Raw genomic sequence first — 16,073 nt, forward strand, 5'->3', positions numbered from 1 at the left:
CCCTCCTTCCTCTCTCTGGTGAGTGCGTGTGCCCTATAGCAAATGTTAAAATAATAATAAAAAATAAAATGAAATAACTTTAAAAAAAACCCACATTTTTATATAAATTAAAACACCAGATGCCAAGGCCAGCAGGTGGTGCGGTGGTTAAAGCACCGGACTCCCACAGAGTCAACTGCAGTTTGAGTACTGAACTGAGTGCCTGGAAAAATCATGCTGGGTGTGTGCGTGCGTGCCCACTATCCTGAGAGGAGAATGGAAGAGAAGGGACTGTGGCATGGCCATCTGCTCTGGGGGCTGTTTTACTCTTGCTCCCTCCAGTGTGTGCACATACCCTATGGGGGACAAAATATACTGGAGATGCTACTATCAGGGAGCTGTGTTCTCTATTTAAAATGTTTAGTTCCCATTAAAGGTTGATGATAACTACAGGTCTAATAAAATTACTGTGCACATTTTTTTTTTCCATATAAGGAATGGCTTTATTAGGAAAAAACAGTGTATGCGTGGCTAATTTCTATCATTGATATACCTCCTGGCTACTTTAGAATTAAAATCTGGTACAAGGTTTAAACTTCCTTAGAAGTTAGTGGCATTTCTTCCTATTCTGATATGACTTAGGTTAGTAATTATCTTCAAGAGAAGGATACCCTTTCTTTCGTAATTACAATTAATAGTTTAGCACTGGCACAAAACATGGAGGGAATTACTTGGGTAATGAGCACATTTTCCTATCATTTTGATAATTTTGCTAAGTCTATCCACAAATCGCATGTATACATTAATATTTTATAGTGCTTAGAATAGCAATGAATTGATCCCTTACCTGAAATCACTTGGAAGATCAGAGTCTTCCCCGTAAGTTGAATAGATTAGGTCAGAATCATCCTTGCTGATATTTGCAAATGTGGAGTCATAATGTGGTGCGTAAGAACTGTAGGGCCCATAATTCAAGTACAGCACTGTTGGAAAAGTTAACCACCACCATGACATTCTTAAATTTACATGTCAGTCTACTTTCTTATTTTATTAAACAATTACTCCCTTCTAACTTTACTAATTCATTAACTGGTATACAAATCTAAGATAGGGTATTTTCTCCCAAACAGATCCCCATGAAGTTAGAATTTAAGTAAATTCTTCCACAAAAAGGGGAGAGGAAAAAGAGAAAGAACAAAACATATTTTAAATATTAACACTCAATTTCCTAGTTTCTTCTAAAGTTAACAAAGCAGCTAACTGATGCTGCAAAATACCACTGAGACAGCCAGTGAATGCGAGGGACAGTAATCACGCATCCTTGCTAACTCACTGAGATGGACAGACAGAAAGCATGACTCAGCAGGAGCCTCACCTGGAGTTACTTTGTTCCTTTTATCCTCTTTGAAGCCCTGTAAAGTATTCACTCCAGACTGAAGTCTTCCGGTTGTCATCCCCAGTCTTACAGGGCAATAGCCTGGCTCTAAAACATAAAAACGGGCACAGTGAGAGGCATATGTGGTAATGAGCCACGAATACTCTGCTGAGTGTTTCCATGTATATTGCTTGGTGTTATCCACATGACTAAGGGAAGATGGGAGCCTTTACTATATATCTATTTTTAAAAAGGCTGGCCTTTACTATATATCTATTTTTAAAAAGGCTTATCTATCTATTTCTTCGGGGGAGACAGAGAGAGCCCTCGAGGCAGAATCTCTAACTGTGATCCTCCCCCAGGCCTGCTCCAGCAGAGCAGGATCAGAGGCCTGAGTACAGGCAGACTCTCGAACCAAACTCCGATCTTTCACATGGCCTCCAGAATTGAAGAGTACTGGGCTTACGCCTTTTTTTTTCAAGTGACAGAGTATGCACATGTGAGTGCACACGTATGTACCTTAATAGAGCCCTATCATGTGTGATCTCCTTCCCCAGCCCTTTAGCTCCTTGGGATCTTCAGCCCCTACAAGCACACCTGGTGTTTTAGACTGACCCAGGGATCCAAACTGGTGGTTGGCCATATGGCCTCCTAAACCGCAGTCCAGTATGCTATGGACTGTGTCACCTAAACTTCATATTCATTTTTAAGATACAAAAGTGGAAGTTTGGAAAGGCAGAAATGTGGGCAAGACAAAAACCTGGACCGTAACATCATACTCTGCTTTCTGAAATTCTTCATAGCCATATTACACTTCACTTAAAAATGAGATTTTTATTAAAAACAAAACTTAAGAAAACATATTTAAAAGCTGAGCCTTTTAATGTTTTGATGACTAAAGTAAATCCGCAGAAGGGTTAGTAAGAGACATATGTTAAGGATAAATTAGTATCTATGAGAAACATACTTTTAGTGCAATGAGGAATACCCCTTAAAAATGTGATCTCTGGGGCCAGTAGGTGGCATGGTGGTTAAGGCACTGGATTCCCTGGCCCAATGCAGCTGGAGTTCTGGATGCAGTGGAAAATCATGCTGGCTGTATGTGCATGCGTGCCCCAAATCCCAGGAGGAGAATGGAGGAAAAGGGACTGTAGCATGGCCGTTCCTCACAGAAAATGGTTTCTCACTTTCCCTCTGTCTCTGGTGAGTGCATGGCCTTGTGGCAAAATTCTACAAAAAAAAAAAAAGAAAAAGAAAAAAGAAAAAAGAAACAGAAAAGAAAAAGAAAAAGTGATCTGTTGGGCCAACCCATAGGGTAGCAGTTAAGCTCTGTGCACTGGGAGCTGAATCCCACGTGACAGCCACATTTCAAATCCTGGCCCTGGCAGCCTGAAAAACGTACTGGACATAAGTACACATGCACCCCAGATTCTGATGGGATGGAGAAATGGAAGAGAAAGAATTGCAATGTGACCACTTCTCCGCTTCCTCCTTGGCAACTATGAGCACATGTGCCCTCTCAATTAAAAAAAAAAAAAAAAAAAACGGCTCTAAACCAGGAATGAACGAATCTCTCTGTAAGGACACTGGGAGTATGTGATGTAAGCACTAATCATAAAGTGGGCACCTCAGAGGACTGAAAAAGATATCACCAGGAGAAAATATGGGCTCCAACAAGAGCCAACAGCAAGGGTACTCTCCTGAAGAGTCTTGGTTCTATGATACATTGCCCTGGAATGAAGGCCACTGCCACACGCGATCAGCATGAAGAAAGCACCTACAAAGCCACTTTAACTAACATCCGAATCAGATGTTCTCTCCTTGGTGAACGGGCTGGACTTTGGTTTCCTGGTGAGGACTGATACCTCCGGCAGAAGGCTGAAGCTGCGATGAGCAGAGTGCGTGTGTGTGTATGTGTGTGGGGGTGGGAGGGGTTCACGGGGATTTCCCCTGTAAACCAGAGAAGTGGCCTGAGAGTCCAATCTGCTTTGGCCACATCTGATTATGTCGATAGGAGATGGAAACCCAGGCGACTGGCCAAGAGCAGAGACCAGACTCCTGGCTTAAAGGGATGGGGCTGATGCAAGATGTTGCCTAAATCAAGGCAGTTACACCTCCGATGCCCAAATCCCGGTCCTAGCTGTACTAGGAAGAGCAATGTTCTCAATCCCGTGGCATGTTTTTTGACCTAAGACCACATATGATTTTATTGTGGAAAGTCGACACGAAAGTAAAAACTGAGTTTTGTTTTGAAGATGTAGCACTTGGTGCCTTCTCTTATGCTCTCCCCTTCAAAGACAGGCATACCCCTTCAGTCTTCAAATGCCCTGAGCTCTTTTCTGCATGCAGGTTCTGCTACCTGCTGCACCCTCTGCTACCCCCATCTCTTACTCACACCACCTCCCAGACCTCCCCGACACGGGACTCCCTCAGTACCCCTCAGGACTGACAGCTGTGTGTGCTCATTTTCTGTTCTGCCCTCTCCCCCAGCCACAGAATGTAAGGAAAAGGACTCGTCTCTCCTGGTTGTCCCCCACGATCTGCCTGACTGCCGGGACAGTGCCTTGGAGACTATTTCCTGAAGTGCAGGAATTCTGTCATTATTAATTTTGTATTCCCAATGATCTCAACCAAAACAGTATAAAAATGATGTTTATTAAGTAAATTCCCATTCTTACTCTGCTTATCACAATGCATTAGTTTGCTGACAAATGACATAAACTTATTTTTAACATCAAAATTTTAAAATATTGCCTATACTATCTGCATTAAATATCACCTGGGAAAATAAAAGTATAACTTAAGTTCTTTTTTCCTTTTGAGAGAAATTGTTGCTATAGGACATGTGCACTTGCTAGTGACAGAGACAGAGAGAAGGAATGCAAGAAATCACCCCCCAGGGTGGATAGTCGTGTTGCAATCCCTCCTCCAGTCTCCTCTCAAGGTTGTGGGCATGCACACACACACACCTGGTGTGAGTTTCAAGCCACCGGGTCTGGAACTCGGACCATAGTTGACTACATGGGAGTACAGCAATGCACGTAAGCATTAGGCTATCTGCTGGTCCCTATAATGGTGGCTCCTAACTCTTATAAGCTTCTTTCTAGTACCATGTGGCATATACACTCATTTTAATAACAACTGAAAAAAGTCAGTTACACTTACTGTGTCATAATCTGACGGTATGAGATATCTCTAGAAGTAACCAAGCATAGATACCAGGGCTAAAACCAGGGCTAGTCATCACTGGTTAAGGTTTTTGGCTTTAATGGTAGACATAAAATATCTCAGGAACTTTTAATTTTCTTTTTTTTTTGGAGAGGTTTTTGCTACAGGGTGTGTGCACTCGCCAGAATGACAGAGAGAAAGACAGAGAGACAGAAAGCGAGAAATCACCTCCCCAAGGGGGATGGCCATGCTGCAATCCCTTCTCCTCCATTCTCCTTGGGATCTTGGGCATGCACGCACACGTGCCCGAAGTGAGTTTAAACCACTGGGTCCGGGACTCGAGCTGTGGTTGACTACATGGGAGTTCAGTGACATAGCCATTACACTAACTGCTGGTCCCGGAACTTTTAATTTTAAAGAAAAGTTGATCTTCAGTATCTATTATATTTTAGAATGAAGTAAAAGTTAAACTAGCTGTTAACATGGAGTACATGACATCTAGTCAATTCCTTTGTTGATAGCGATAAAGCTGGACTTGCCAATATTCAGGGTTACTGCCTTTTTTCTTTTTAAAGAGAGATTTTTTGCTGTAGGGTGGATGTGCTCATAGGAGAGACAGAGAGTGACAGAAGGAGAGAAAGAGAGAATGCACCCCTTGGGGGGGTGGCCACGATACAATCTGTCCTTGTCCATTCTCCTCTTGGGATTTTGGGCACACATCCACACCGCTTGAGTTTCAAGCCGCTGGGTCCGGGACTCAATCCACATCAGCTGGCCATGTGGGAGTCCAGCACCTTAATCACTATGCCACTTGCTGGGCCCTAGGCTTACTGATTTTTAAAAAATATTAACCCACATTACAGTCCCCCCACACCAAAAAAAAAAAAAAGCATCAGCTCACACACATTTCACTCTGTGATCCTACCTCCTACAATGGGATCCACAGGATGGAGAAGTCCCAATGTCGTTGTCCCATCTGGTTTTCTTCTTTCAAATTCACACTGCAATGACCAAAGTAGTCAAATGGAATAAACTTTTATACAAATACTACAAAGTTTTATTTAATCAAACAAATGTCACAGGTGACTATCAACACAAAATGTAAGGCCTAACTTTCATGACTATCTTGGTGTGTAAAGCTGTTTGCTGATGGGTGAGAGAAATGAAATTTCTGGGAACCTCAGAATTTTATTAAAGAGCTGAGTATGTGTGTCCTTAAAGCCACTTAGTTCTATCAAAAGGGGAGGATATTGTGGACTAGGAGAGGAGAGTGCCTTGCCAAGTCATTTATGAATCCACTTGGTTTTAAAACCAATGGGCCAAACAACATAATTTCAAAAGACCAGACTGTAAATACATGCTTATAAGCTTGTAACAAAGTATGTACTTCATTTTCTAATTTTAGAACACATTAACTTCACTAGAAAAAAAAATGCAGTAATAGAGGATAAGATTAATCATACACTTTACAAATAAATTATTAATCTTTCTTCTGTGAGGGTTACAGTGATGTAGAGTTAGCTCTATGGAGGATATGGCTATGGATTAAAATACACAAGAGTGTAAAAACTGAAAGTTGCAGCTAATCCAAAATGGTAGGTAGAGAAAGGAAAAGTTCCATCACCTGACTATTAACCAGCCGTCTGGTCAGCTTTCCTCCAGACTCCTTAACAATGCGGTCAATCTGTTCCTGCTCTCTTTCAAAATTATTGCTTTTAAACTTATCTTCAAGCATATCTTTGTCTTTCCTGAAAACACACATTAATACTAAGTTTAAAAAAAAAGGATAAAATGAAAACATTAAAATGAATTGCAAACATGAATACAGCTGAGGTGGAGACATTTGTACAACTGTCTCTGATTAATACTTTGTTCCTTAATATCTTGGTAAGGGCCCCTACTAATACACAAACAGTAAGGCAAACTGATACACTGGTTATTTCCCTCCCTCTTTTATCCAGTGTTATTTATCTCAAATGTTTTCCTAGGCATAATCACAAAAATTAATTCTACTTCCAAGTTTTTTTTTTTTTTTTAAAAGAAAAAGTGTGCAAACGAGATAGAAATAAGTAGGAGAGGAAGGAAGAGACAAAGAGAAGGCACCTTCCATAGCGTTTCCTCATGCCAACACAAGAGTGTAAAAACTGAAAGTTGCAGCTAATCCAAAATGGTAGGTAGAGAAAGGAAAAGTTCCATCACCTGACTATTAACCAGCCGTCTGGTCAGCTTTCCTCCAGACTCCTTAACAATGCGGTCAATCTGTTCCTGCTCTCTTTCAAAATTATTGCTTTTAAACTTATCTTCAAGCATATCTTTGTCTTTCCTGAAAACACACATTAATACTAAGTTTAAAAAAAAAGGATAAAATGAAAACATTAAAATGAATTGCAAACATGAATACAGCTGAGGTGGAGACATTTGTACAACTGTCTCTGATTAATACTTTGTTCCTTAATATCTTGGTAAGGGCCCCTACTAATACACAAACAGTAAGGCAAACTGATACACTGGTTATTTCCCTCCCTCTTTTATCCAGTGTTATTTATCTCAAATGTTTTCCTAGGCATAATCACAAAAATTAATTCTACTTCCAAGTTTTTTTTTTTTTTTAAAAGAAAAAGTGTGCAAACGAGATAGAAATAAGTAGGAGAGGAAGGAAGAGACAAAGAGAAGGCACCTTCCATAGCGTTTCCTCATGCCATGATTCCCCTCTCCCAAGCCCTTCAGCTGCTCAGGCTCCTGGGCATGAGCATCTGGCCTATTTTTCAGGCTGACCCAGGGTTTGAACCATTGTCACTGCATAGCTTCCAGCATTGCAGGGCACTAGTGTTACCTCTATGCCACAGCAGCTGGGCCTTAAACTTCATTTTTAAAGGGTGAAAGTATACAATGTTTTTTAAATTACAATTTCAAATACATTTAAAATGTGTAAGTCTTAGAAACAGAAGAACACCAGATAAGTTTACTCTCTTTGCATGGTGACAGTGACAGCAGGAAGCCCAACCTACTACGTCTGACCTTCCCCAAAGTTGGTCGAGAGGTGTTGGCCAGGCGGGGCCGCAGGCAGCGGTGTGAGCAGGATGGGGGGAGGGGTTCAGCCCACTGGCCGCTGCTGGGAGGGCCCGTGGTCACGCCTGCTCCTGCCTGCTGATGTCTAGTGGAGAACACGTACACATGTCAGCAAACGCCCGTCTGCTCAGGAAGGAGCTTTCACTGTGCTTGTGCTGAACCGCGCTTGCTCCTTTACAGAATGAGGTAATCAGTACACATTTTTCCTTAAACAAATAGTTCTATTTAAATAAACCTACTGACAATATAAGTCCCTAAAAATAATCCATTGGTTTAAAAACTACTTTACTAAGAATACACATTTCTGAACTGTGTGTGGACCTTTCCACATGGTGCTTCACATGAGAAAAAACTAACAGATCATCAAAACGGACCTGAGGCCCCAAACAACCACTACTCACATACTGGGCTGGGTCTTTCCAGCTGGTATTCCTCCCCCTTATTAGCTTGAAAAAGATAGTTTAACCTTAACATCCCCAAGATTCTTTACTTTTTATTTTCCTTAGTGGGACTTTTGAAGGCTTGTGCTTCAGCATCTCCACAGTCTTCCCTCTCTCTTGGCCAGGAGCCGCTGTCCTCCCCACTCTGCGAGGTGTCTGTTTTGTCTTTCTGCTTTCGAGTTTTTTGCAAGTCTGCCATGAAGTCTATGCTCTGCTTCAGGCTCTGAATTCTTTCCTAAAAATGTTGAAAAATATTCTTATTGAATGTTTATAATTTGCTTTTTAAAGTATTTTTTTTCCACAAAAGTTTGCAACTTCTTCTGTCATTAACTAGAAAAGAAAAAGTTAAATTTAATTACACTAACTGAATATCACATTTAGAATACAAATTATCAGTATTGACTCAGATCATTTAATATTCAACATAAGAGAAAACTTTAGGGACTAGCAGATGGCATAATGATTACATTGCTGGATTCCTGCATGGTCAACTGTGGTTTGAGTCCCAGACCCAGCAGTTTAAAACTCATGCAGGGTGCGTATATGTGCGGGCCCAAAATCCCGAAAGGAGAATGGAGAAGAAATTATGGTGTGGTCACTCCCCTCCACGTGGTGATTTCTCACGTTCTGTCTCTCCAGTGAGCATACACATCCTACAGCAAAAAATCTCTCTAAAAAAAAAGAAGAAGAAGAAGAAGAAGCTTTGTAACTCCTGCACCATCAGGAAGCCAACAGACAAGAAAACTGACTACTGCAATACTGGAGTAAAAACGCTTAGTTAATAGTATGTGAAAAGTTGGTATTTAAGAGACTAGCTTATCTTTTGAAACTTAAGAATTATCAGGTATGCTAAAACCTTGCGCATGGGAAATATCTGTATGTTCTGCTCTGTGGTAGTCAAAGATGTCACTGCTATTTTGCTCTATGTTAAAAACATACCTTCAGGAGAATAAAATGTTCATAGCATAGTTTCTTTCTCGGAGCACATAATGTTCTTACTAACCAGAGTTTGAATTTACAACACACGTGCTTAATTTTCCACTGCAATCACGTGCTATAAAATCTTCATGGTGGGCAAAGGCTTGAGGTTTCTGGGTAATCTTTAACTGCTAAAGGGGGTGGGCACTCCCAAGAAGGGGAGAGAGGGAGAGCACTCCTCAATGGTAGAGGGTGAGAGGGCTACAATCCTCTTTCCTTTGTTTCTTCATCCTGTAAGGATTTTGTGCCAGCACACGCACGTACCCTGTGTATTTCTCAAGTCACTGGGATTCAAACAGTGACTGGTCATGTGGAATTGGCTCCCTAAGCATGGAGCTTAACCACTGTACTACGGGACTGGCCCAAGTAAAAGGCAAATTTGTTCTTATTGACCACTGCACCTTTTAACTCTGAGAGTTGTCACTGGATAAAATACTGAGTGTAGCCTCTTCAGGGCTGCATAAAAACAGCAAGGCAGGGACCAGCAGTTAGTGTAATGGCTATGTCGCTGGACTCCCACGTAGTCGACCGCGGTTTGAGTCCTGGACCCCACCCAGTGGCTTAAACTCACGTTGGGCGCGTGTGTGTGTGTGTGCCCAAGATCCCGAGAGGAGAATGGAGGAGAAGGGATTGCAGCGTGGCTATCCCCTCTGGGGGGGTGATTTCTCGCTTTCTGTCTCTCTCTCTCTCTGTCTGGCAAGCGCATGTGCCCTATAGCAAAAATCTTCCCCCCCAAAACAAAAAACAAAAACAAAAACAAAAAAGCCAGCAAGGCAATCTTTTGTGGAATAACAGAAAGTAAGAACTGGAAAGTATCAAGAAATCATTCACACGAGAACAATGCAGCTCAGAAATGCTACATAACTCATCTACGGTCACAATCCAGTGCCTAAGGCTAGGCCTCTTGTCACTGATGACAGGCCTTTCCCTATTCCTCTTTGTTCTGGTACCAGTGCGAACGGTGAGACCCTCGAGAACACAGATCCTGCTATTTTTACTAGACTTTTAAAGTAATCTTAAAAATATTAAAATAATGTAATTTACTGTAGACAAATAAAGATATGGGTAGAAGAAAAAAATAAATACTTTATCTTCCAGAGGGGAGCAGTGGTAATACATTTACCACTTCAGTACTTTTCTAAGCATTTTATTGGGTTGTTGGAAAAGTCATGATCATTTTTGCATAGAAAAATACATCATGAATTTTCCAAAAACCCGGTGTGTCTATCTTTGCAAACTGGAATTATGCTGGGTATCTGGTAAAAAAAACATTTTTTCCAGTTAATAAAGTATAAGTATATCCCCTCCATATCACCAAATAGTCCTTAAAATGTTTTTAATAACGGTAATGCATTTAATCCTACACTCTGATCTAATTAACCTGTAACTGTACGGATTGTACACTTAGGAGTTCCAAGTTCCTCCTACTACAAAAAAACATGAACATCACACAAATGCATCTCTCTAGAAATCTCTATCTTTTAGGATAAATTACCTGAAGTGGAAACACTAGGGTCAAAGGAAATGCCTATTTTTAAGGCTTTTGATACTTACTGCCAAACTGCCTTCCAGAAAAGTATCAATTTATATTATTGTCTGAAAGTTTCTCTGAATCCTTGCCAAACTGAACAGTATCATTAAAAGAAAATGCAGTTTGACCTTTTTTTAAAGGAATTATTCGTTTAATTTTATTTATTGTTGTTAATAACATCATTTTATTCACCAGAGAGAGAAAGTGAGAGAGCAAGCTGCCAGGTCTGAGACTTGAACCACAGTCAGCCATGTGGGAGTCCAGTGCCCTTAACCACCATGCCACCTGCTGGCCCACTGAGTTTGACTTTTAAAAACATGTTTTACCTTACTACATAATTTACTTATTTTGGAGAATTTTTTTGTTACAGGGCACATGTGCTTACCAGAGATACAGAAAGTGAGAGAAATCACCCCGCAGAGGGGAGGCCACACCACAATCCCTTCTCATCCATTCTCCTCTTGGGATCTTGGATGTACACATTCATGCGCCCCGTGTGAATCTCAAGCTGCTGGGTCCAAGACTCAAACTGTGGTTGGCCATGTGGGAATATCTAACGCCTTAACCACCATGCTACCTGCTGGCCCCACCTTACCACATCATTTAAAAAGACTAGTTGAGTTTCAGCAGGTGGTGTAGTGGTTAAGGCACTGGACTCCCACATGTCTGACTTGGATTGAATCCCAGACCTGGTGGCTTGAAAGTCACACCATGCACACATGTGTGGTGTATGCCCAAGATCCCAAGAGGAGATGGGACTGTGGCACACTGGCCATCCCCCTTGGGGGGTGATTTCTTGCTTTCTGTCACTGCCTCACTGGCAAGCACACAGCCCTATAGCAAAAAAAAACTCCATCTCTCAAAAATATTAATTAAAAAATAAAAAGACTAGTGAGTTTATTTCTTGGGTCATTCATTAGTCATTTGTAAATCCCCTTGTGTGAGTCACTTAAGTCATGTCTTAGATCTTTATATCCCTAGTACCTAAAAAGGGACCGGCACACAGGAGGTACTTAAGAAATGTTGATTAAGTGAAAGGACTTGGATCATGAAGTTCTTGGAAACCCTTTTGTTTCCACTCTAGAATTTTATAAAGCAGAATCTATATTAAGAACATCTTGGGATTTTTTTTTTTTTAAAGAATCCAAGCACAAATTAAAAATAATTCATTTAGAGAAATTCCCCAAATTTAGAAATAAACCACAGGAAAGAAAATGCCTTTTTCTTTTGTCGTAATTAAGATATCTCCACATCAGTATGCTACTTATTGATCCCCAGCTTTACAATATTAAATTACTAAAATAATGGATTCTTTGCCATTGATATAGCTAACACTCACTGAGTGCTTCCCCACATGCCAGACATAACTCTGTGACGTAAGTACTATGATCACCCCCATTTTACAGGACAGGAAGAAGGCTGTAACGTTACATGACCTAAGGTTATCCAGCTTTTAAATGGCAGGAGTAGGACTTGAACCTGAACTGTAAGATAATCCAGCTAGTAATGCTACAAGTACTATTTGTACTACTTTGTACCACAACCCAGTGTTCCACTCAAGTACTTATTTAGGAGATCAAAAGAGGTATTATTCATCTGATCATGGTTCATAAAAATATGTCTACTAGTAGTCACTATTTGGATGTACCTGAAAAAAATGATGAATAACTACTTTGTAATTTCAAGAATATACATTCAAAACCAGTTATCACTAAAGACACCATTCGTGGAAGGTTGTGCTGGGCTCTCTGGGGAGGACTGCTCTTAGAGAAATTAACTCGGAAGGTCTAAATTTAAAACCTTTTAAAATCACTGTAAGGATCCCTCCCATCCAGGGTGGAGAGAACAGTCAACAGGAAGCTATAACACAGGATGGGTAGGGCTCCTCCACAGGAAGAGATCTGAAAAAAAGGAGAGAGAAGAGAGGAGAGAGAGAGAAAGGGAAAAGGAAAATGGAGAAGAAAGTTTATTTTCTGTGCTTCCAAACATCTCACCCCCAATACGGTTCAAGGGATAACTGGAATTTTTTGAATGTTCCATTAACTATATTATCTACAGAAGAGAAAAATGGTAGTAAATCAAAGGTGACTAAAAAATTCACTTTCCCCCAAATTCAATATACACATTTTGGAGTGAATAAAGAACCCATCTGCTGAATGTACTTTTGTTGCATTTGAACTAAAACAAACACACTTTATTAATAAGTGTAGAATGTACTTTATTGTATTATTCAAATATGATACTAATAAGAAGCACTTCCAGGTTTTAAAACATAAGATATGGTTTGGTGTTAGATTCAGAGAGTCCTTATGCTAAGAGTGGGAATACATTTTATATTCCCCCTTTACTAGGTAGAGTTTGCGTAAGACAGATTAACTGGATTACACTACAGTTTCCCACGTCTCTAGGAAAGGGTGGAAACTAATGTTGTCTAAATATTAGGAGTGCACGAATAATCATCAATGCAAATGTTTTTGTTTCTCTAGTAAAGCAGATCCAAGAATTTCTCAGAGCCAAGTACATAGTCAGACATCTGCACACCGAGGCGTTTCTTCAAATGTAAAACTGTAATACAGATGATCATCGGAAAAACTGGAAAATGGTATGTGACTTCGCATGACTCACTTTACTATTCTTTTAACTTCTGAATCTGAGCTTAATTCTGATTGCTTAATTTTTCTACTTGTGCTGTAACAACCACTCATTTCTTTACAAAACCCCTCTCCTACCCTGTTCTTTTGCATACTCTAGCTCTGATCAGACTATTAATGCAAGAAAGCATCTCGGAGATCACAGATTAAACCCCTCTTCATTGTGGATGATAAGGGTGAGGCCTTGCTGGTTAATGTCTTGCACAAGGCCCATAAGTCAGTGGAAGAGAGCTAACACTGGAACTCAGTCTTCTGACTGCCCGAGGTATGATGGCAAGATCACCTTCAATTAGCTTCCCTTAAGTAATCCTTACTTGTAGGTGCATTCTACTCAAGAGTTGTGAGTAAAACCTCAGAGGAGGGTGAGAGTCATGGGGATCTCTCCTATGAATTCTTCTCTCCCAGCAGAGGCACAGTAACCATCTCAGTTGACCCTTCAAGGTCTTTCATGAGTTATTGCTTTGGGAGGACTCATCATTTTCTTTTCTCTCTCTCTCTCTCTCTTTTTTTTTTTTTGGAGAGGTGTTTGCTATAGGGCATGTGCACTTGCCAGAAAGACAGAGACAGAGAGACAGAAAGCAAGAAATCACCCCCCGGGGGGATGGCCACAATCCCTTCTCCTCCATTCTCCTCTCAGGATCTTGGGCACACATGCACATGTGCCCGGTGTGAGTTTAAGCCACTGGGTCTGGGACTCAAACCGCTGTCAGCTACACAGAAGTTTAGTGACATAGCCATTACGCTAACTGCTGGTCCCAATTTTCTTTTTGAAGAGATATTTTTGCTATAGTACATGTACACTTGCCAGAGACAGAAAGAGAGAAAGAGAGAAAGCAAGAAATAACTGCCCGCAGGGACGGCCATGCCGCAATCCCTTCTCCTCTATTCCCCTCTTGGGATTTTGCGTACGGACACCGAGCATGAGGATTCATCATTTTCTACTACTACCTTAAGTATTTCATGCTTAAACTCACGCAGCTCAATAATGGGTTTGTGCCTCCACACATACTCCTTTCACCTCGAATGTCTTCCTGTGCATCAGTTCTAACCCACCAAGGAGTCTGCTCTTGTGGAGAATCTTCCAAATATTTCTCATTTGTGTATTTTGTTTCTTTCTACTAGGAGGACATAACTGATCAGAACATTTAATTCCATCATTACAAAGGGCAACAATGAGCTTTCCCCCTAAAAGGTCTCTTAAAATTTACCCAGTCTCCTGGACTTCAGATTGATGTTTCTTCCACAGCAAAAGTATGCTGCCCATAGAAAAAATAAATCTGTCCTGTGAACCACAAGTCAAAAGACTAAAGAAGTAATTACTAGAGAATGCGAACATTTATCTCTATTAATTCCAAATGAGAGCCTTCCTGCCATAATTTTCTTATTATTAATTTTTTTCATTATCTCTTACTTCAATATAATCTGCCAATAAAACAAAATCAACACTGTATTGGATTTGTATCACTATGACCAGCAAACATAGGGATATACATTTTATAATAATTATCATTTATGACAAAGCGTTCCCTTTACCTGGCTAAGAATTTTCATTCCTGAGTGCAACAACTTCTTCGCAGCTTTGTAATAAATGGTTTCTGGTTTGTTGTAAATCATGGCATTAGTACACATCAGTTTGAAGTTATCCTGCAGAGAGAACATTGAGGGGGAAAGTGCATTAAAACAAAGTAAACCCTCCACTCCCCTATTCTGAAACCACATAGGTCTTTAAAAATTAAAACAAAAGAAAACAAAACACAACATCCCTTTCACTGTTTGCTAAACATTAAAAGCAATCTATTAACTTTTATGATTTGCCAACCGAGTAAATAATAAATTTATTTATATATGGTACATATTTTCCCAAATTCTTGAACATTTTATAGTACCTGTGTGTTAAACTCCAGATCCTAAAATAAACATTTTTGATGGGTTATTTCAGTACATAAAAAGAACTTGAAGGAAATAATTTTATTTAAGACTGTTAGTTGAGTAGTATATATAATTAACAAATATTACTCCTAGTTTTAAAACAAGCATCTTACGTTTCATCTAGTGGTTAAATATTTTACTTCAGATCTTAACTGAAAACTGGGAAAGGTGTTAAATTATTACAATATTTCCTGCCAAATTTAAATTAACTGAGCAAAAATGTTAAAATATTTATGCTATTTTTAAGTGTTTGGATACTATAATAAATTTGCAGAACGTTGCAAAATCATGCCAACGTGAAATAAACCATGTAACTTCAAGGAGTTAAAACATGGCCAGGGGCCAGCCAGTGACGTGGTGATCAAGGCAGCTGAATCCCACATGGTCAACTGTGTGGTTCAGTCTTAGACAAAGAGGTTTGAAAAACATCAGGACCAGCAGATGAATCAATGGCTACGTCACTGGACTCCCATGTGGTTGACCGTGGTTCGAGTCCTGGACCTGGTGGCTTACACTCACGCAGGACACGTGTACGTGCAGGCCTAGGATCCTGAGAGGAAAATGGAGGAGAAGGGATTACGGCATGGCCATCCCCCCTAGGGGGTGATTTCTTGCTTTCTGTCTCTGTCTGTCTTTCTGGCAAGCGCACGTGCACTATAGCAAAAACCTCTCAAAAACAAACAAAACATGCCGGCACATATGTGTGCATACCCAAAATCCTGAGAATGGAAGACAAGGGATGGCGGCATGGCTACTTCCCTAGAGTGCTTTCTTACTTCCTCTCTCTCTGGTGAACACACCTATCATATGATAAATTAAAAAAAAAAAAGGAAAAAAGTAACCAGAGTACCCAAATTACCAAAATTGTATTCTTGGCATATAAACTTTGACATATACACATATGCTGGAGAACTTAACCCCACTGCATTTTTTCATAGTTAAGTAATTTTTAC

The 16,073-nt window shown here is 40.3% G+C and overlaps 1 protein-coding gene across 1 annotated transcript in view; it reads right to left on the bottom strand.

The window, feature by feature from the left end:
* Positions 1-16,073, bottom strand: part of BRD7 (bromodomain containing 7) — a 42,392-nt gene that overhangs the window by 8,331 nt on the left and 17,988 nt on the right. The window contains exons 6-11 of the mRNA XM_014590234.2: positions 14,725-14,835; positions 8,082-8,266; positions 6,722-6,845; positions 5,448-5,523; positions 1,355-1,462; positions 827-962 (exon numbers count right to left, since the gene is read on the bottom strand). Of these exons, the coding sequence (XP_014445720.1) occupies positions 827-962; positions 1,355-1,462; positions 5,448-5,523; positions 6,722-6,845; positions 8,082-8,266; positions 14,725-14,835 (740 nt within the window). The remainder of the gene's footprint in view (positions 1-826; positions 963-1,354; positions 1,463-5,447; positions 5,524-6,721; positions 6,846-8,081; positions 8,267-14,724; positions 14,836-16,073) is intronic.

This window comes from Tupaia chinensis, unplaced genomic scaffold, assembly GCF_000334495.1.
Source record: "Tupaia chinensis unplaced genomic scaffold, TupChi_1.0 Scaffold000422_1, whole genome shotgun sequence".
NCBI classification, from domain to species: domain Eukaryota; kingdom Metazoa; phylum Chordata; class Mammalia; order Scandentia; family Tupaiidae; genus Tupaia; species Tupaia belangeri.